The sequence below is a fragment of the Neovison vison genome, chromosome 1, assembly GCF_020171115.1.
Source record: "Neovison vison isolate M4711 chromosome 1, ASM_NN_V1, whole genome shotgun sequence".
Classification (NCBI taxonomy): domain Eukaryota; kingdom Metazoa; phylum Chordata; class Mammalia; order Carnivora; family Mustelidae; genus Neogale; species Neogale vison.
Window position 1 is genome coordinate 245,321,140 of NC_058091.1, and position 22,290 is coordinate 245,343,429.

General features: G+C 49.7%; 1 protein-coding gene across 1 annotated transcript in view; it reads left to right on the top strand.

The window, feature by feature from the left end:
- The window catches only part of FSTL4 (follistatin like 4), a 297,369-nt gene extending 281,458 nt beyond the window's left edge, over nt 1-15,911 (top strand). The window contains exons 14-16 of the mRNA XM_044227430.1: nt 3,204-3,311; nt 7,615-7,724; nt 9,544-15,911. Of these exons, the coding sequence (XP_044083365.1) occupies nt 3,204-3,311; nt 7,615-7,724; nt 9,544-10,246 (921 nt within the window). The 3' untranslated portion in view covers nt 10,247-15,911. The remainder of the gene's footprint in view (nt 1-3,203; nt 3,312-7,614; nt 7,725-9,543) is intronic.
- The last annotated feature ends 6,379 nt before the right edge of the window (nt 15,912-22,290 follow it).

The window sequence follows — 22,290 nt, forward strand, 5'->3', positions numbered from 1 at the left end:
TCCAGATTTTCTAATTTGCTACATATAGTTGCCATAATATGTTCTTATTAATGTTTGTCTTTCTTCGGTATTGGTTGTGATCTCTCCTCTTTCATGCATGTTTTTATCTATTTGGGTCCTTTCTCTCTTCTTTTTGATAAGTCTGGCCAAGGGTTTATCAATCTTATTAATTCTGTTAAAGAACCAGCTCCTACTTTCATTGATCTGTTCTACTGTTCTTTTGGTTTCTATTTCATTGATTTCTGCTCTGATCTTTATTATTTCTCTTCTCCTGCTGGGTTTAGGGTTTCTTTGCTGTTCTTTCTGCAGCTGCTTTAGGTATAGGGTTGGGTTGTGTACTTGAGACCTTTATTTCCTGAGAAAGGCCTATATTGCTATATACTTTCTTCTTAGAACCACCTTTGCTGCGCCCCAAAGGTTTTGAGCCATTGTTTTCGTTTTCATTTGTTTCCATAACTATTTTCATTCATCTTCAATTCCCTGGTTGACCCACTCATTCTTTAGTAGGATGCTCATTAGCCTCCATATATTTGGAGTGCAGTTGTAAACTTTCCTCTTGTGATTGAGTTCTAGCTTCAGAGCACTGTGGTCTGAAAATATGAAGGAAATGATCCCACTCTTCTGGTACCAGTTGAGACCAGATTTGTGAACCAGGATGTGATCTATTCTGGAGAATGTTCTATGTGCACTTGAGAAGAATGTGTATTCTGTTGCTTTGGGATGGAATGTTCTAAATCTGTGATGTCCATCTGGTCCAGTGTGTCATTTAAAGCTTCTATTGCCTTGTTGATTTTTTGCTTGGATGATCTGTCCAGTTCAGTGAAGGGGTGTGTTAAAGTCCTGTACTATTATTGTGTTATTATTGATGTGTTTCTTGGATTTTGTTATTAATTGGTTTATATAATTGGCTGCTCCCATATTAGGGGCATAGATACTTAAAACTGTTAGATCATCTCATTGGACAGACCCTTTTAAGTATGAAGAGTGTCCTTCCTCACCTCTTATTATAGTCTTTGGTTGAAAGTATAATTTGCCTGATATAAGGGTTGCCACCTCCGCTTTCTTTTGATGTCCATTAGCATGGTAAATGGTTTTCCACCCCCTCACTTGAAATCTGGAGGTGTCTTTGGGTCTAAAATGAATCTCTTGCAGACAGCATATCGATAGGTCTTGTTTTTTTTGTTTTTTGTTTTTTTTTTATCCATTCCAATACCCTGGGTCTTTTGATTGGGGCATTTAGCCCATTTACATTCAGGTAACTATTGCAAGATATGAATGTAGTGCCATTGTATCGCCTGTACAGTGACTGTTACAGTATATTGTCTCTGTTCCTTTCTGGTCTATGTTACTAGTACAGACAAATCAGATTTAATTAGTGTTAGCTGTATTTTTCCATCCTGTCACTTTCAACCTTTCCATGTCCATATATTTAAGGTGGTCTTTTATGGCCTGGGCGCCTGGGTGGCTCAGCAGTTATGGTGGTCTTTTATAAAGCTACGTGTTTTAGGTTTATCTAGCATTATAATCTTGATCTTTTACTTGGGCCATTTGATCCATCTGTATTTAAGGCAGTTAATTTTATAGTTAAATCTACCATCTTACTGGTTTTTTACTTGATCTGTTTTTTTTTTTTTCCCTCCATTTTACTTTCTTTTGGATTAGTCAAATATTATCCTGTTATTTTTAGGACTACCACAGAGATTATAATATGCATAGTTGTCTCAATACAGTCTCATAATTTATGATTTCACTTCTCTAACAATAGAACCATGTAACAGTAACTCCTTTAACTCCTCTCCTGCCTTTTCACATGATTATGGGAATAGATTTTAACTCTATATATAATTGAACCCCACAAGACCTGGCTTAACATTATTTTGTACACTTGGTAGTCATATATATTCATCCACATATTTACTTTTCTCACTGATCCTTATTTCTTCCTGAAGTACACAGCTTTGTCTGGGATCATTTTCATTGTGAGGAATGACTTTTTTAAGTGGCTCTTTTAGTGGCGACCTGATAGCAACACACTCTCAGTTTCTGTTTCTTTGAAAAGAACTGTATTTGCCCTTTAAAGACTATTTTCACTGGATATAGAATTCTACCTTAACAATTATACTCACTTGGCATTTTAAGATGTTGCTCCATTGTCTTTTGTTGTTTTGGTAATAGGTCAACTGCCAGTCTTTTTGTCACTCTTTGATCTTTAGCAATTTTACTTTGATGTGCCCAGGGATGATGCTCTTTGTATGTATTCCAATTTCGAAGTTTTAGTGGTTCTTGAATGTGTAGATTGATAACTTTCATCAGACTGAGATTGTCTCTTACCTCTTCTTTGGAAACTTAAAAGTTAGACATTTCTACTGCATCCCACATGTCTTGTACTCTTCTTTTCCATCCTTTTTTTGTCTCTTCATGCTTCAATTTTAATATGTTCTATCAACCTATCTTTCCCTAGCCCTGTTTTCTGCTATGCCTAATATGGATTTCACAGAACCTATTTAGTGAGTTCTTAATTTCAGGTATTGCATTTATTTCTACTTAATTTTACTTCTGTGTATAAATTTGTAATTATCTTTTTATGAATCATTCATAGGTCTGTTTCTCTTGTATTTTTTAGTAGTCTCTAGCCCTATACTCTGTATCTTGTAATGCCTAGTAATTTTTTAAAGGGAAGGGGAGGGGGGAAGGGGAGAAGGGGGAAGGGAAGAGAAGGGGAAGAGAAAGGGAAAAGCTCTGCTGACCTAAGAGTCCAGGGATAAGGGCTGATCTTAAAGTCAGTCTCAGGTGGCTCAGGAGGAAGGGCCAATGCACCAGAATCTCATCTCAGAACCACCTGGGGAAGGCCTAAAAGCCTTCTGGGAGCAGGGACCAGAGTGCCCTGCAGCTGATTCTTGAGTGGAAAATGTAACCCTCTGGTTATGTTTGGGCTTTTGCTGAGATGGTCTGGGTCCCCTTCGAGTAAAATATGGAAGAAATTTTCGAAAAGGTTTCAATTACTGGCAAGAGTTTTCTTCTGTCTCTAAAGAACACCCAGAAGGGCAGCTTAAGCCCTGGCCTCCCAAGCTGGCTTTGTGCCAAGGCAGAGAAGTTGGCTTTCCAACCACCTAGGCATGACGGTCATGTACGCCAAGTCCAGAAGTGACCACCGTGTCAGCTTATAATAATGATGACCCACTTGTATGTATTTTTTTCTCAAGTCCATAGGTGTGGACCCTCTGCCAGCTAAGCTGACCTATGACAAGTCTCATGACCAAGTGTGGGTCCTGAGCTGGGGGGATGTGCACAAGTCCCAACCAAGCCTCCAGGTATGTTGAAAACATGGAGACCCACACTCACCCCACAGGAACAAAGGATACTGACCTCCCATACACGTCTCTTGCTTCCCTAGGTAGCTAATCACACTTATCCAAAATGTATCCACCAAGGCTTAAGGAGAGCCAGGGTCCCTCACAGGCCATTACCAAGGTATCATCTGCCAGGCTTACATTTAAGGACAAGAATCCTGATGATGACTAAGATTGGGATGTCAGGACAAGTGGAATGTGGCTCCCGGACTCCCCCTCTCCTGAGCAAGGGCGTTCTGCTCCTTGGGCTGAGCAGGCTCGAGAGTGGTGTCCAAGCAAATACTCGATAAGGAAAGGAAAGTAAGAGCAGCAGTCGTGTCCACACTAGTAGCGCATCTATTCAGTGCTTATGGTGCTTTAGGGCACAGGAAAGTTCAGTAACATGCCCGTGGTCCAAGCCAGGCCCTGCGGCTCTGCAGCCCAGTGTCAGCCAGTGCACAGTCTGTTGGAAACAGTCTAGGCCCAAGAGTTCTGTGGGATTCCCCTGTCCACCAACAAGAGATGGTCAACACCACCCCCATGTTAAGAGTGCATGCCTCTGCCTTTCTCATCAGCAGGGATGCTTTTGAGGATTAAGCCCTAAGAAAAGAGATCTGAATGCCTGATTTCTCCCAGAGATGTACACAGAGCCCTTCTAGATAGACAGAAGAGAAGTTAATTCATGCATTGGATGCCTCAGGACATTAGGGCTTTGTTCTCTCTCAGAAGCCCAGCTGAGAAGAACTGCAGAGGGAGCCCAGTTCACCCTGTTCTCAAGACCGGGAAGAAGGAAGGGACATCCTCCAGAAGACTGACCACCTGCCTGCCTGTCTTAGCCCTGCTGGGCCAGGGAAAAGTCTCTGCCACACCTCCTGTAAACGGAGACAACTGTCATTTGATGGATGCCATCACCCTGGGCCCCAGTGAACTGACAGAAAATCCCCATTAGAGCGTCTAGGAGCCTAAATGAAGGTCATTCAGAGCAGAGCGTAAGCCCAGGGAAATCCTAACTTATTGGTCCCTCTGGCAACTCCCGGAAAGCCTCTAAAGTAATTCATGGGGAGGGTCCACCAAAACACCTTTTTTCTGAAACCAAAAATGATTTCCTAATTTAACAGCTATGAACAGAAAAAAAACATCAGCTTGGTCCTGGATTTCCCACCTGCCACAGCAGCTGGCACATTGTAGATGCTCTAGGACTGAAATCCAAGAGTCCTATTCCTGGCCCTGATAGGCTTCACTGGACAGGACAAAAGAGAGCGTAGGCATAAGAATTCAGAGACCGCATCACTCACTGCCCCCTCTGAGGAACAGATCTGTGGAAAGATACCCAACAAACACCAGATGAACCAGATCAGAGACCTCGAGATAAAGAAAGATAAAGAGGAGACAGTTCTGAACAATGAACCCAGAGAAGAAGGATGAGGACAGCCTCCCTGGAAATGGTAATCAGTGCTAAATAAGGATGTCTGAATGAGGAGAGACACGCTGAATGAGAAACCCTGCTACCAGACGGTAACTGAAGATAAATTATTTCCATAAAAATAAGCATAGGGAGTGGAGGAAAGAAAGGGGGATAAAAATACTTAGAAATACCTTACTGGGATAAGAGAAAGTTTGGAGAATGCTGGCGGAATGTAGCAACTGCGAAGCAATGGTCTCATTATTCCACATCTGACAAACTGATTTCTCTTGAAAGCAGAGATGATCAGACTGGGTTAGGAAGGAACTAGAACTTGTTTATGAGAAACGTACATGTTTCAAAGAGAAGAAAAGGCAGAATTTAAAAGGGCAGGCATAGTAAGGACAGGTGACAAGAATGCATCCAGACTGCCACTCACATCAGGCAAGGTGGGGCTTAAGGTCAAAAGCACTAAAAACAGCAAACACAGAGACACCATGGGATGAACACCCAAGAGATATCAAGCACTTAACAACTAAATGCCTCAAACAAGAGTGATTTAACATAAAGATGGATTCGATTAAAAATGCACTCACATTGTAAAAAAAAGACCAAAGGAGGACAGGGGAAACCTGAATAATGACACAACTTGGTTTACTATAAACCTGGCATCTGCAAAACCATTTTTTCTCATGTCCACATCCACACAAGTATATCAGAAACCACAAAGGAAATAAATCCTGTAAAAGTAGACATGAGAGGCAACAGTATCTGAAGCCCAAGGAGACCTCCCTTCTCAGCTGGTTCTGTCTACCCGCTGGGAGAGCTGCCCAGCCTTCAGGACCCCGCACTGATGACCAAGTGACATTTCCTGGTATCTCGCCACTGATGTACAGCTCCTGAACCAAGCCCAGAGAGCCAACAAAACTGAGGGGTTCAAATAACAATTATCTTTTGGGCATGAATGAGGACACGAATGTGCCCAGGCCCTCTGTAGGATGCAAGGCCAAGAAGGAACTCAAGACTCAATGGAGAAATGAGGCGGGTAGCGCCCATCGGCTCAATGGCCCGTGCTAGTGCGTTTTGATGAGGTAATCTCTCAGTACAGGGTGTCGGTGTGGTGAGGTGTGAATGACCCTGACCGCTGACAGCCTGTGATTTTCTATCTCTATTAGAAGTGAAAATGACAGGCCTGGTATCAAGCAGTGATTGTATGTCTTCTTGGAATTCTCTGGCACTTTCCCTTAGACACTCCCAAGATCCAGTTTCCTCAGGCTGCTATTCTCTTAATGCCCAGTTCTGAGAGGTTTTTTTCCTCCACGTGCTTGCCATGGAATTATCATTTGGCCATTTTAAAAAACTCCTGCAGAATAACCTAATGCCATGTTACAACTTTGGAGCTGCCCCAAGGCTAAAAATACAAATCACAGGTCTCATCATTCCAATCTGGCGTTCTGCCTGCGTGGGAACCACGATCCAGAAAAGTCTCAAACCTCAACCCTGCCTGAGAAGGCAGGCCAAGTGGTGTTCATTTTCCCATAAAAGAAAGAGCCAGAAGTCAGGCCTATTCTTCGAAGGTAAAAGCCTCCAGAACTCCAACCCTTGTGAGTCACAAAACTCCAGGAGACACTGTCCTCAGCCTCAGGCTGCACAAGTCTAGACCCTTCTTTCCGTAGACATGGCCACAATATCTAGATCAGGAAAAGTGTCTAAGCTCTGTGTTCAGGCCTAAGCCCTCACTCTCCTGCTCAGAGGGCCTGGGCTTGACCTTGTGGCTCTTCCCCCAACATGGCCCACCAGATGGCCAAGCTTCTCATCTGGCTGCAGGTCAGCCATCTTTCAGAGCACTGGCCTAGCCACTGAGGGCTGATGAGTATGTGCAAAGGCAAGGGGGACCCAGGCTGGCTGGCACGATGTCTCTGGCACCCAAGACTAGGGTAGCTGCTGGACAGATGCTCAGCCTGCCCACAGAAGGCTTCCTGGCAGGACCTCCAAACTACTCTGTCATCCCACCTAATCTCCAACAGCATTTGGCTCTCTTCCGCATTGGTGGCTGTTCCCTGACACAGAACCACCAGGGATTTCTGCACCAGACAGTGGCTGCAGCAGCCTCCTGCTGACTCCATAGGGGATCAGGTGTTACCTCCAGGGAAACAGAGGTAGCTGTGCTCAGTCACTCCCATCATGTACAAAACCCAGTGCCTGATTCTTCATTTCTCTCACAAGTCCTTTCTGCTACCAGGCCTGAGCCCCAGCATTCTAACTGCAAGCCATCTAAATGGCCAGAGCAGCATCTTTAAAAGGCATTTCTGCACAATTCCTGCTTTCTCTGATAAAATTTGGAGTCATAATTCCCAGAGAACGCCTCTGTGAGCAGTATAGGACAGAGATTCCCAACAAACAGGCCCAGGCACCTGACATCAGAGGAAAACAGGGAACCAGTAAATCTTTCCACCATTTAACATTTTAGTGACTTAAAAGCTCTCTCCCTCTTTTCCCAGGGTGACCTGGATGCTTAGATGGTGGGATTCTCAGTTGTGGGGAAGTGTGGTCTCTGAGCATCTGAGCACAGTTACCGTTCTGTTTTCGGGAGCCCTCTGGGAAGCTGTGCCCTCAGGGGGCCGACAGGGTGCCATAGGGTCAGGGTTGGGCCTCCCTAAACAGGAAGGCATGGTTCAGGCATTCCCAAACTATCGCTTCCTCTCCACAGGAGGATGGGTCCCTGCCTCTGACATTCCCAAGCAGCTCCCACTCTGCTCCCGGCCCCCTCTCTCTCTGAAGCAGCCTGTCCGCTGAGGGTCCCTGCCAGCACATGACCATGTTTCCAGGTTGCCCCCCCCAACTCATGTGGACCCTCACCAGGACTCCTGCTCTGTGTTGTAGGTGATCACAGAAGCCAGCACTGCCCAGGGCCAGCACCTTATCCACACACCGTTCTCAGGAGTGGATGATTTCTTCATTCCCCCGACAAACCTCATCATCAACCACGTCAGGTGAGATGGGGCCACGGGGCCCTCCAGTACCCCCTGTAACCCAGCTCAGCCCTGCCTGTGGCTGCATTTGCCCACCGTGAGACCTGCTCCTTCTCTGTTTCTTTCCCACTCATGCTGAACTGACCCTTGGGCTCCTTCGTGAGGGGACAGAGAAATAGACCCATCCCGAGTCCTTCATGGTCATAGTTAAGGAAGGCAGCCAGCTCTCCCACCCTCCGAGGTCCACAGAGGACAAGAGAGGAAAGTCAGCAGTGGTGACTGGGGCGCACTAGACTTACTAGACACACAAAAAACTAGTCAAAGTGGTCTTAACCCCTTCTTATAGATGAGGAAACAGAGGCTCGAAGAAGCTAAGACCCTGGACGGCCAAGTTAACACAGCCAGGAGCCCCCTGAGCAGCCATGCAGAGGGCCAGCCAGGAAACAAACCCTCCCAGTTGTCTGGTTTGTCACCATCCAGAAGAACAGCCTAATAAAGGTGTCCTCCGTCTCCACGGCAACCCTCATCCCAGCCAGCCCCTTCCCCTGCCTGTTCACGTCAGAGAACCCCCAGACACCCCGCGCCGGAAAGTCAGCACTGCAGCAGACTAAGCCTCCCTCTCATCAAGGCACCGAGACCCAAAGGTCTTGGGGCCACTATTTATGCCCTTCTTTTGTCTGACATCAGACACCTTTCTCCAAGAAGAAATGCCTCGTTTTTGTACACTGAAACTGGGCTTGTAAAACTAGGCCCACCCATTTATCCAAGACTGGGAAGAAAACACCCCTTAACGAACCCCTCCCTGTAGACAGCACCTGGGAAGAGCTTCTAAGAGGCCTCTGAAGGGGTAAAATCCCCCAAAGAAGCTGACTTCAGTCAGGAGTCTAACAAACTTCCAGGCTCTGTGTTGTCTGTGTGTGGCCTTTAGCATTCAAATTGCTTCTATGAGCAGGCTTCTCTTTCCTGCTTTCTCTGTGCCCTGGCTCTTTAGGAATGCTTTAAAGAAGCTTTAAACTGGCCACCTCCCCACTCTGACGCTCCATTAGTTACTCAGGAGATAAGTGAGGCAGAGACTTTTCTCTTACTCCTGTAGGTGTCCACAGGCACCAAAAGGCCTCCCCGAGCCAGGGCTTTGGGCAGAGACCCCCAAGTCACAGCCAAGTCCTGCCCAGGGTTAGGTCTCCTCGCAGTTCACAACCCGCCTCCAAAGCAGACTTGAGGGAAGACCGGGTGTGAGATGTGAGCAGCGCCCTCCTACTGAGCCCTTCCCCTGCAGCTTCCTCTTTGATCCAGTCCTCTGACAACCCTCTCAGAGGGAACTGCCCTCTTTAGAGTCGCAGAGCCTCCAAGAGGCGAACCACGTGCCCAGCTCTGCTGGGAGAGAGGCAGTGTGCAACGCCTTGGCCGTCCGATTGCAAAGGTAAACGCTGTCCTCCGCACCCCCTGCCCAGGATGGCTCCCAAAGGCCTCGTAAACGAGACCCAGGAGAGGCTGCCCCATCACGGTCCTCTCCAGGGGAAGGAGCACTGACAGCAGGTGTGTCCTTTCCTTCCCAGCTGGCGCAAAGCCTCAGGGGTGCTGATCTGAAGGCTTCCCCAGGGAGAAGCGGCCATGGGCACTTGTGCGCTCCTTCTATCCTGGGCGTGTCAGGAGAGCGTCCATCCAGGAGCATTTGTAACTCGACTGCCTCTGGTTTGACATCGTCTCTGAATCACGGAAGAAGCTGTGCCCTGTGGGACGGTACATCTCCTTAAACTATCAGATCCCTGAAGGGTGACGACAGAGGGAAGAGAAAAGATGCAATCCCTTACACCTCTGACCTCAGTTCTTCCCTCTGCAGGTTCGGCTTCATCTTCAACAAGTCCGACGCCGCCATCCACAAAGTCGATCTGGAAACACTGGTGCAGCTCAAGACCATCAGCCTGCGGCAGCACGGCTGCATGCCCCAGGCCATGGCCCACACGCACCTGGGCGGCTACTTCTTCGTGCAGTGCCGACAGGACAGCCCCGCGCCCGCCGCCCCCCAGCTGCTGCTCGACAGCGTCACAGACTCGGTGGTCGGCCCCAATGGCGACGTGAGCGGCACGCCACACGTGTCCCCCGACGGGCGCTTCGTCGTCAGCGCTGCCCCCACCAGTCCCCAGCTGCACGTGCAGGAGATCACGCTGCAGGGCCGGATCCGGACCCTCTACAGCTTGAAAATCAGCCCGGGCGTCTCAGACGTGGCCTTCCAGCCCTCCTTCACCCAGGGCAACCAGTACTACGTGTACGCCGCAGCGGAGACGGAGCCGGCCCTGCTCTTCCTGGAGCTGTCCACGGGGAAGATGGGCATGCTGGAGAACCTAAAGGAGCCGCCGGCGGGGCCGGGCGGGCCGTGGGGAGGGCCCCGCAGGATCGTGAGGGACAGCGGGCTCTTCGGACAGTACCTGCTCACACCGGCCCAGGAGTCGCTGTTCCTCATCAATGGGAGACAAAACGCACTGCGCTGTGAGGTGGCGGGCATCAGGCGGGGGACCACGGCCGTGTGGGTGGGTGAGGTATGAAGGGGTCCTCCCCCTGCACCGAGCAGAGCCCTGGGCCACCAAGCTCCGCCTAGTCCTCATTCCGTAGCCCCAAGCAGGCGCCCTGTACATTTTTACAGACAAAAGCAAAACCTGTACTCGCTTTGTGGTTCAACACTGATCTCCTTGCAAGTTTCCTAGTCTAAGGTATGCGCTGCTAACCAGATTGGGGTTTTTCGTTGGGAAGTATGAGTTATGCCTTGAGCGCCGGTGAGAACCCATGCTGCCGTGTCAAGGAATCATTTCTGCGCCCAGCTCCACACCATGTTACCTGGGGACACCATGGAACCAAGAGCTCCTGCTGTCCAGGATTACCTTTCCGTCGGTTGCCTTCATGTGCTCATTGTCCCTCACCGCCAGGTCGCCAGGCTTCACCCCAACGGAGTAGCCGGAAGCCAGGCCTGCAGACAGGCTCGCTGGGAGCAGGGCTTGCACTCCAGGCCTGAGAGCCACAGCCGCCCACCTCCTGGACCTTCTTTTCTCCTGCGCAGCTGCTTCGTGCTTTTCTTTCTATGTGACTTGGTATAAGCCTGAGGGAGAGCCGACAAGACTTCTTGCATCTTGGGGATGGGGAAATCACTCACTTTATTTTGGAAATTTTGATTAAAAGATAATTTTTTATAACCTCAAATGCTCGTAAGCAGAAAGATGCTCTCCGACGTCCAGCTCTGTTTCTCCCTGCCTTAGGCCAAGTCTTTGAGTGCCCCCACCCCACGCTCCACAGCCAGAAGGAACAATGGTCATCCAAGAATAATGCCCTCCACACCACGGAAGTCCCACATGCAGCTCTGGCTACCACCTTGGCCAAGACTTTGTTCTGGATTGGGACGCAAAAGACCAGGACAAACCCTGCGTGCCTGCTTTTTACCACTGAAGGGGGAGGCTTTCTTAGCCAGGCCCAGGACTCCAGATTCAGGGTAGACTGGGCTTGCCAGGCAAAGTGGGGGGTGGTGACCTACTGAACAGTGACCTTCCAGGCTCCACACAGTAACCCCAAAGACCCGTGTGGGATCCAGGTGGGTTCTGTAGGCTATCCGTTTTTAAAGTCCCTTTCTTTTTCTGTCTGTGGCCCACGCACTCCAGTCCCTGCTTCAACACAGCCCAGACAGCACGTTTCAGGACCTCCTTACACATGGGCCCTTCTCGCCCCAGTAACCCATGCCACAAAACCCACAATCCCAAGGATGCAGGGACTGGGGAGAAGGATAGAGGCTGTCAATGCTGCATGATCTCCAATGTCTCAGACTCTGCCAAGCTAGCGGGGGTCAGGGGGGTGCACAAGGAAGTACAACAGCTGGCCCAGGGAAGGGCCCTGTGGGGGAGAATGTCCCCAGTGAAGAAGCTTCCCTGGGCACCCCCTTTCTTCCTCATTTCAGTAGTCACAACACACCTGTATGCTTTCTGGTTTAAGTGATTGATTTTCAAGCCACCTGAAGCTGGAAAAGATCCCCTCACAGTCCCCTCAGCTCACATAGCCCCCTTCACCTGCCAACATGGCCGAGCTTTTCCTGTGTGCTGATCACCAGCCCCTCTCAGGAGAAGAAAGACACACACCCTGCCTTGCTTTACCTACACACAGCTCCCGTTCACACTCACCTGACTGCCCAGCCCACCCAAACCACCCTGTCCTCCCCAATTTCCTGAAATCGGCCCGTCCCTTGGCATCTCCCATGCGTCTTGGTTCACCAAACACTTGTCCACTCCAGCTCCCAAGAGTGTGGCCAGATAGGCCCATGCAGACTTGAGGGTTTGTTCCTGGTAAAGGATGGAGCTACAGGTGGAGGGAATGGCCTTCAAAGGCCGCCTTCTCACTTTCACCAGGGCTGGGACGGACAATGCCTCTCACCCTTTCTTTTTATTCCTGTCTCGGTCTCTTGACACCTTCACTTCTAGACTCCCACTTCTATCGTGGAAATTCTCCAACCTTCATAAACTTGTCCCTTTGGGAAAATCTTCTACACAGTGGCGGCCCCTGGGAGGGGGGGTAAAAAACCAGTTGGGATGAGCACTGGGTGTTATACGCAACGAACACATCATTGAACGCTACGTCAAAAACTAATGACACACTACATGTTGGCTAGCTGAACATAATAAAAAAGTCTCCGAGCCTACCTGAGGAAGAGCCTCCCAGTTGCCAGGCCAGAGCGGCAGCCCCTCTGGGTCACAGGGTTCCTAAGTCAAAGACCATTCAATCACAATGGCCCTTTTGCACCAGGAGTGACTCCAGCCACCAATCCTTGGCCCCAATCCTTCTGTCTCTAGGTGTGTCTGAGAAAGTATCTCTGCCTCACTCTGACTCATCGTGTTTACTGGAGCCCCCCGCTCAGGCCTCAAGGCACGCACTCCACATAGGACAGCAGCCAAGCAGAGAGCACAAAGGCCGCAGAGTAGCTGCCTTTTCAGCTGGGCAACCAACAGAACTGCTGGGGGCAGGGGGAGGCAGGGGAAAGGCAGGCCAGGCTGCCCCTGGCCCTTTCCAGCCCCAGAAGTGGCTCCCTGGGACACAGCTGGAAAGTCAGAGATGGTAAGCCTTGCAGCCAGCCCACCCAAGCCGAACACCCAAGTTCAGCTGACAACAGCTATTTCACACTAAAGAAGCATTCATCTTACATTTAAAAAGCTGCTTTCATAATGAACTACTTCAAAATTATTCAATTTTGAAATAAAACTGATTTCACAAAAATTCAACAGTATTTTTTTTTGTAACTCACATATCACCTACACCTTTGCTGATATTAAAGATTTGAAACGGAGGTGCACGTGCTTCTTCTGCCCACATGAGCAGAACCCTGCATGGGGGCTCTGGGTCCACAAAGCCCACCCAGCCTTGCACAGATGGCTGGTAGGAAGAGGGATTCGTCGGCTTCCAGGCAACTGCGTGGACTCCCCATGCAGGAAGCCTGGGTGTGGAGTACGCGCCTTGTAAATGCCACCCTCCCCGGCCCAGCAACCTGCCTGGGGCTGGCCCAGTCTTCTTCCCATGGTCTCCCATGCATTTGAGGATCCCACTACCTTCCCAGAACCGCCAGAAGAAGCTGGAAGAGCCCCATGAAGTCGGGCTGGGGCCGAGCGCTAATATCAAGCTACAGGAATCTGAATCTAGAGGCATCATGAGCAGAGACAGCAGCTCAGTCCCCCGCCCTGCCCCACCCAACCCCAGCCATTTCCTTTCCTTCCTGCTCCTCTGTGCAGGAAGGGGCTCCCAGTTCCAGGAAGGGCCCCGAGGATAGCTCTCAACCCCAAGGAACACACAGAGCCGCCTGCTGCCCTAGGCAGTCTAACTGCTGAGACTTCATTTAGGAGAGCAGCCGGAAGTGGGCTTTGTGTGGCCACAACTTCTTTTCTGTTGACCAGTAACCTGTGAACTAAAGGAGAATCCAAAATGGAGACATGCACCAGATCCAATCTGGATATATTTTTCTACCAGGGGCTTATGACGTCACCCATTCATTTCTCACTGTGTGTTTCACTCACATACCACGGACGCTGAACCATCTTCACCAATCTCACAACTCTGTCTTGGGTCCTCCTTTCCACTGGGGAGGCTCCAGGTTGCTGATGCCACATCTCACTCCCTCCCATGCACCTACCAGTCTACCTCACCTTCTCCTCCCTGCACCCAGCTCCTCTGGAAGCTGTCCTCCCACCCACCCCCCCCACCCTGAAGACCAACTGTGACATATGCTGACAACTATGCTCTCCTCCCCCACCCAGAACCCCAGATCCTTCTCCAAGTGCGATCAGAACCCACTGGGACACAGCCCTTTGCTGCCCAGAATCATGATCCCCGTGCCCTACCTTGCAGCCTTGCCAAGCAAGGTGATCAAGACCAGAGCAAACTCCCAAGTGTCAGGGAAGTGAATTATTGTCAAAAAGAAACTATCGGACAGGAATACAGACGGTGATGACTCACCCAAGCTTTATCCCTTAGAAGACCCGAACTACACCTTCCTCATTTCCAGTTTATTCTCTGCCTTGCTGGATTCCCCAACCCCATGCCTCAGGCCTCCTGTGCATCAGTCGCGCCACAGCTTTTACAATTTGAGGAGCAACTGACCTACTGTCATACCAGTTCCCCTAATGGCCTTTGCCCCATGCTGCTACCTTGCTTTCAAGTCCAAGTAAGAAGTCCCTCACAGGGCCAGATGCTACTATTTGCTCCCAGACTAGCATGTAGGCAGAGCAGTTTTGTTCAACCAAGTCATTAGTTGCCACGGTTTCTCTTCAAAATCGTCGAGATTATAGAACAGAGAGGCTTAGAAGATTCAAAGAAGAAAACAGACAGTGCCTATGCTCGAGGTCTGACCACAGACCCCAAATCCCTGATGGAATGCAAGCTACTTCCTGCTCTGGTCTACACCAGACTACCTAAGGTTACTTGAGAACTTGCGCATCTTCTGGGAGCCTGCAGGCTTCAGGCACCAGCCACCCCGCTGACATCAGGAGCCCAGCAAGCACATTCTCACACCTTGTTTGGAGCTGTGGACAGCAATGGGGATTTACCCAAACACAATGTGTGAGATCACGCAAAGTATGGGGAAAGCAGAGACTGGCTTCCAACACTGACAGCAAGGTTCCTAGAGCCAGCACCAGAGTGTTGACCGTGTACTTTCTGTCACTATTCTTGGACAAACCTACCATTCACACACCCCTCTTTCCAAGCTCATCTTAACTAATAGGGAACCATCTCTTTCCTCTACAGCCCTAGAGAACGTGGGCCACACACCCCAGAGGGCTCTAGAAGGCTTAGCCTGCACTCCACAAAGCAATAACTATTGACTGGCCCCCACGCCCAGTAGGCAACCTTGCCACATGTCACCATGGCAGGATCGGAGAATGCTGCCCTTTAGGGATATGCTCTTCAAGATCGGAACTCCATTTCTGAGGCAGGGCAACCTGTCTTGGTTGATCATGGGGCCTGAGTGCTCTCCAATGAGAAAATTCCCAAAATCTCATCCTTCGTCCACTGCCCAGGGTGACATCTGCTATCGTCTTAAGAGTTGTTGGTCCCCTGCTACTTGAACTGCTTCAGACAGGTGTAGGATAACAGGTCCATAAGCTGTCACCCCAGACCCCACGGCACACCCAGGCTGGCTCCTGTGGCTGGCTAGCCCCCCTTCCTGGCCTGGCCCCATCACACCCCACTATTCTCCCCTCTGCTTGCAGTCTCCAAAGGCCATGCGAAATGATCTTGGAACAAAAGTGGCATGGTGTGCGGCTGGAGTGATCACACACATGCTGTTTCACACTCTAGTATAGCTGAAGAGCCCTCAAGATAGGAAGTCACAGGCACACCCTTTGTCCGGTGAAGATTCTCATCCTCCCCCACCTCAGAAAACTTTCAGATCTCTTATTTCAAGGCAGATACATTATTTTGAGCTGTTGTGTAGACACCAAAATATATTTTCTGTAATCACCAGTATTTCTCAAAAGGCCTCCTGTAATTACTATACATGTGAATTTTTCCTTATTTATAAAATATATATAAATTATTTTTAATACATCAACTTTAGTAGAAATTTGTACCAACACAGTAACTGTATGTGGCATATGAAATAAGTTTGTGTTTACTTTGACATATTGCACCGTACTGAACACACCGTGTAACCACAGTACCACTTGATATGAAGATGACTCACAGATTATCATGAAGTATTGTCATTGTAAATGCTCTTTTTCTGAGGATTTTACAATAAAACTTAAGAAAACTGACCTTCTCTTTGTTCCAGTCTGTGGGCTGTTGGGGAAGCGAGAACAGATAAAGGCAGGACCACACAAGCCCTTCTCCCCATTCTCCATCATCCTGCAGGTTCTCAAGGGGAGTGGCCTCTCACTGGCTTGCTCCTAAGGGCTGTGGACAAAGGCAGGCACCTGCACAGAGAAGTCCCTTCCCCCATGTTGAAGTTTCAGCCCCCAACATGTACAACCAAAACGTCTGGTTCTGAACTTCTCTTCACCTGCTCTGGTAGACATTTGCAATTTGCCACAGGCACCAACCCAGGCTGGACTCCAGTCGCTCTTCATTCTGGTCGGGGCGGACTTGCCAGCTAGGACACAGAGTGCATCAAGCGCTCAGTCATCGTTATCACCAAGGTACCAGCGTGGAGCTCCTACTGGGTGTGAGCCCTGGGAGGGCTGTGGGGCCTCGAGGGCGGCACGAAGCACAGTCCTTCCCCTTGGTCAGCTTCAGATCCCCTGCACCATGGCTGTCAGGTCAGGTTCTCCAGGAAATAGAACCAATGGGTGTGTGTGTGTGTGTGTGTGTTTGTGTGTGTGTGTAGGTGGCGGGGGAGAGGGAGAGGGAAATTTATTTTAAGGAATTTGTTCCTGCAGGGGCACCTGGGTGGCTCAGTGGGTTAAAGCCTCTGCCTTCGGCTCGGGTCATGGTCCCGGGGTCCTGGGATCAAGCCCCGCATCGGGCTCTCTGCTCAGCAGGGAGCCTGCTTCTCCCTCTCTCTCTCTGCCTGCCTCTCTGCCTGCTTGTGATCTCTCTCTATCAAATAAATGAATAAAATCTTTGAAAAAATTTAAAAAAAAAAAAGGAATTTGTTCCTGCAATTGTGATAGACGGCAAGTCCCAGATCTACAGGGGAGGCTGGTAGCTGGAGACCCCAGGGAAGGGCTGGAGTCCAAAGCCAATTTGTTTGGTTATATTCTTCCGAGGAAGTCAGTCTTTTTTTTTTTTTTTTTTTTTCCTTAAGGCCTTCCACTGAGTTGATGAGTTCCACCCACACCATGGAAGGTATCTTCTTCAGTCCAAGTCTACTGATTTAAGTGTTAATCTCCCTGACAAAATCCTTTCACAGGAGCACCTACAAGAGGTTGCTTAAATATCTTTCTGGGCACCACCATCCAGCCAAGCTGACACAGAAAATTAATCATCACACTGACAAAAACAAGAGGTTGCTCCTCCTCAATCTTGGAGGCATGACCAGCTACATGCCAGGCACCGTGATGAACAGGTAGTAAGAACCAGTTTCAAAGCTTAACATTATCCGCACGAGGCAGGTGTTGGTATGATCTCCAGTCGAGTGAAGAGGACATGAAAGAGCACCAGAGCCAGATTCAGATTCCTGTCTCCACAGCCAAGACACATGCTCTTAACCATGAAACCGCCACGCACAGTCCCCACACCACCCGAGTTCCAAGCACGGCTCCAGCCTCACTACCCCTGCACCCCCTACACCGCCAGGCGCCACAGTCCCCGCACGGGAGGGACTTTGTTCTGCTTTAACTCACACCTTGGGGAAGCAAGGTGCCCAGACTAGCCCTCAAGATCTGGGGTCTGCCCAGTCCCCTCAGACAAGAGGAAATGCACATGATTAAAAGCTCTGTGCAGAGAAAACAAACAAACAAACAAACAAACTCTGGGCAGAGACCAGACAGCATCCCTGCCCCCAGAGGCCGAGCTCCTCACCGCATACACTCTGGTGACCTCCTTTCAGCTCACAAGCTCCAGGACAGCCGTGGTTGGAGCTGGAATCGGGGTGGGGAGGAGGCGGCCAGGAGAAGCCCGCAATAGGACCCGCCCCAGGCAGGTGGCAGAAGTTTCCATCCACCCATTCCCTCCTAAGCAGGCTGAAAGCAGGCCACTCAGACATACACAATGTGTGGGCTGAGCCCCATGCATCCAGGCAGGGGAGGCCTCCAAGGAGGACGGACTCCTCGGCTCTGCCCACAACCAGGTCACCTTCACGGCCTTCACCTTGCGCTCACTCTCTCATTCAACGACTGTTTTCCAAAAACCATCTCTGAACACTGGGCCTGCACACATGGAGCCCACAGTCTACAGGAACCAAACGGGCCCAAGAAGAACCAGTGGCCCACAGGATCCATGAGGGGGCATGCGAGGGGCATGGTCTGGCGAGGCTTTCCGGATGCAGTGAAGTGGGAGGCCAGAGCCAGGAGCAGCGGGCTGAGAGTCTGCCTGCCGACAGGAACGGGAACAAAGACCTGACCGGGGAGAGAAGAGCAGGAGTGCCAGCGGCACATGGCGGACAGCCCCACAAAGGGAGGCTGAGGTGAAGGGGCGTCATGCTGGGTCACTGTGTGGTTATGGAGGTAGAGAGCATCCTTTGGGCGATGGAGACTACCTTGCAACCAGGGCCCTGGGCACTCCGAGCATCCATGCTAAGTGGAAGACGAAAAGAGAGATGCTGCCGGGAGTAATTGCACATCTATGACCCAGATACCCAAAGCTGGGATCACTCTGCTCTGTCCACAGGGTGTCACCAAGGGCTGTTCAAGCCAAGAAAGAGAAGGCAGATCCCCCTAGAGGAGGCAGGGAGAGGCTGACACAGGGCCACAATCGGATCATTTCCTATGAACACAGAGTGTTAGGATTCTGAGCACCAGAGAGGAGCTCTTGCAAGGGGCTACAGGAGCAAGAGAAAAGTGTGGTGCCCAAACAAGCTGGTACTGCACAAAGTTGGGGGAGGTGGCGCAAACCTATAAGAGGCTGGACAATGCCCTTCTGGGAGGAAAGGGAGTATCCATAAGAGAGAGGGATCTGAGAAGTAAGGCATAGTCAGGCCCCGGGGGGGCTGAGAAGGAAGACTAGGGCAGGCTTGGGTCCCAATATCCCAACATGCAGAGGCTGGTGGTCCATGAGAGAAAACTGGAGGGTAGCTAGCAGAGCATCCCAGAGCCACAAGCCTCTTAGCCATGCCTGGCTTCACGTGCATCTAAAATTCTTAGCGAAGTTGTAAAAATAAACGTTATTTATGCAATAAATAGTACACTGCATTATTGGGTCTAGATGGTTATTGCCTTATGTGCACAAAGTTTTCCTCTAATCTGCCCAAAAAAAATGCATTTGTTTCCTTAGCTCCCACTTCTTTAGGGCCACTGTCCACCGGAGCTCACCTTCCCAAGGCAGAGCTTCGTGCCCAAATCAAATGCAGGTTCCAGACAAGAGATGATGGGCATCAGTGAGCAGCCTGGGAAGAAGAGACGCCAAGTGACCACCGACAGGACCCGCACTGTGTGCAGCGGGGGAACACCCCCGCCCAGGACCCACAACAGGGAGACTTTCTGCATCCCTGGGGAAAAAAAAAGAGTCTGACTCACAGAGAGCCCAGGGAAACTCCAAATGGAGACACAGCCCTGTGCTCACACTGATCAAGCTTTCAAAAATCCCCAGGGCGATCTCCATCAGCAGCTGTTCACACCTCCAGGGAACCACACTGACACTGCTTGGGGATAAAGGAAAATGCCCGCTGGATACCAGCATTTTTGTAAAAGAAGAGCTAGGGAGGGGAAACAGGTCCGGCGTTCATCCCTGAATTCTGGGATCATAAGCAGACCCGGGTTTTTCTACAGATGGGTTTGTTTGTATTTTTTAAAATGTCTACTTCTGTATTACATGCATACAGGTGAGTGCCCCCTTCTGTATGGAGAAGATACATACAGAACTCACTGTGACGCCCATGCGGGAGGTGAACAGCCAGAGGGAGGGGGCGGCCTCCCCTCCCCTCTCACTCCCTAGGGGACAGGCCAGGCCTAGGAAGACTCATGAGCCCAGGACTCCAGGTGTGTAAGGGAGACTCTGGTCTCCCAGGAGCCCGCCCACTCCTTCCCACGGGGCAGGAGGACGGAAACAGCACCTACCCACTGATGGGGAGGTGATGGCATCACTGAGAAGCGCCTCAGGGGCTCATAGCTCAGAAACAAGAGTCAGCCCTCCCTCCCCGCTTTCGGCGGATCCAAGGACCCCAAACTGTTTGACCATTAGAGGAGAAAAAAAAATTTTTTTAAGAGAACACCTTCTTGTCTGGGTGGCTCAGTGTGTTAAGCCTCTGCCTTCGGCTCAGGTCCTAATCTCAGGTCATGGGATGGAGCCCCGCATCAGGCTCTCTGCTGGGCAGGAAGCCTGCTTCCCTCTCTCTCTCTGCCTGTTGCTCTGCCTACTTGTGATCTCTGTCAAATAAATAAATAAAATCTTTAAAAAAAAAGAGAGAGAGAGAGAGAGGGAGGGAACACCTTCTTGAACAGCAAGAAGGTAGGAAGAGAGTGAGAAGCCACTGTGGGAGCAGGGCCGGGTGGCCGCCAGCTTTGGGGGATGGGGGTGCCTGGGCAGTGCTTGTCTCTCCCAGTCAGGGCTGACTTTTCAGCCCACTGCCTCATAGGGGCATGGGCAGGACCTACTGGAGATGGGGTTCTGATGGAATCCCCACTCCCCCAGGAAGCTGGGGCCTCGAAGAACTACATCCTGGGTGAAGGGTAAACTACAAGTCTATTAGTTGACCCCCAATCTCAGGTTGCTGGGAGGAAAGCTGCCTTGGGGGAGGGGATGGCTGAGAGCTAAGAATCCCATCTATAGACCACACTCAAACCACCCACGTGACTCAGAAAAATCTTAACCCTCCCACCGCCTGTGTGGCTCGTTGGTTAAGGGTCCAGCTCCTGATTCCAGCTCAGGTCATAATCTCAGGGTCATGAGATCAAGCCTCCGTGTGGGGCTCCGCGCTCAGCCAGGAGTCTCCTGATTCTCTCTCTCGCTCTCTCCCTCTCTCCCTCTGCCCCTACCCCCACTCTCTTTCTTTCATAAGTAATAAATCTTAAAAAAAAAAAACCTTAAACCTCAAATTCGGTTTAAAGATGTCTTAGCAATATACAAAACGGGGGACATCACCACAGAAGAAAATGATCAGGAACCTGGGTGGCTCAGTCAAGCATCTGCCTTAGGCTCAGGTCTTGATCCTAGGGTCCTGGGATCCAGTGGCCCATTCGGCTCCCTGATCACTGGGAAGCCTGCTTCCCCCTCTGCCTGCTGCCCCTCCTCCCTGCTCATGCTCGCTCTCTCTCTCAAATAAATAAATCTTTAAAAACAAAAGGAAAATGATCATTTCAAGATACTCAGTCTCCATATGTTGCTCATCCTTAGTAGGAGCAGGTCATACTAAGAGCTAAAAGAATTGCAAAAAAAATTAGGCCTCACTCAGCAATTTATTATTAATAATATTATTAGAGTGGTATAGGTACTATATTATAATAATGGTATATTCTTGTTACTAATATTTGTATGTTATTCTGAAGCACTCTCACGTATTTAGCAGGATAAAGCTAATAGGAAATGGTACCTATCAGGAAAGGAGATTTTGCTGCAATAGCAATCAACTTCACACCCTCGGTGGCCTCAAACAACAAGATTTATTTATTGCACGTGCCATACATTCCAAGGAGAGGTTGTCAGAATGCTCTGTTTGTTATAGGTTCCAAAGGACCAAAGCTGATAAAAAAAAAAAAAAAAAACTCTGTCTCCATACATTTCCACAAATACTGAGGCTGGGAAAAGAGAACTGATGCCAGAATCATCCATGAAGTAATCTAGTGTGGAAGTGAAAATACACTATTTCTGCTTACAGGTCACTAGTCTAAACTATACCCAAGCACACGGGTCAGGAAGTTCAGTCCCTCACACACCCACGTGCAGCTCAAAGCATAACATCAGGGGGCACATGGGTGGCTCAGTTGTTGGATCAAGCCCTGCGTTGGGCTCCCTGCCTTCAGCCTCCTGCTCCCCATGCTGTGCCCTCTTTGTCAGGTAAATACATAAAATCTTTGGGGAAGAAAAAAAAAAAGCATAATATCAATGAGCAACATTAGAAACTTCCACAAGGAGACCACTGGGTGGCAGAGTCAGCTGGACATTGGACTCTTGGTTTCAGCTCAGATGGTGTCCTCAGGGTCATGAGATTCAACCCATGTCGGACTCCATCCAAGGTGGACTCTATTTGAGATTCTCTCTCTCTCTCCCTCTGCCCTTCCCACTTGCCTCTCTCTCTCTTTCTAAAATAAATAAATAAATCTTTTTTTTTTTTTTTTTTTTTTAAGATTCTATTTATTTGACAGAGACAGGAAAGCAGAAGAAGTGGGAGAGGGAGAAAGCAGGCTTCCTGCTGAGCAGGGAGCCTCATGCAGGGCTTGATCCCAGGACCCTGAGATCATGACCTGAGCTGAAGGCAGATGCTTAATGAATGAGCCACCCAGGTGCCCCAATATATAAATCTTTAAAAAAGAAAAAA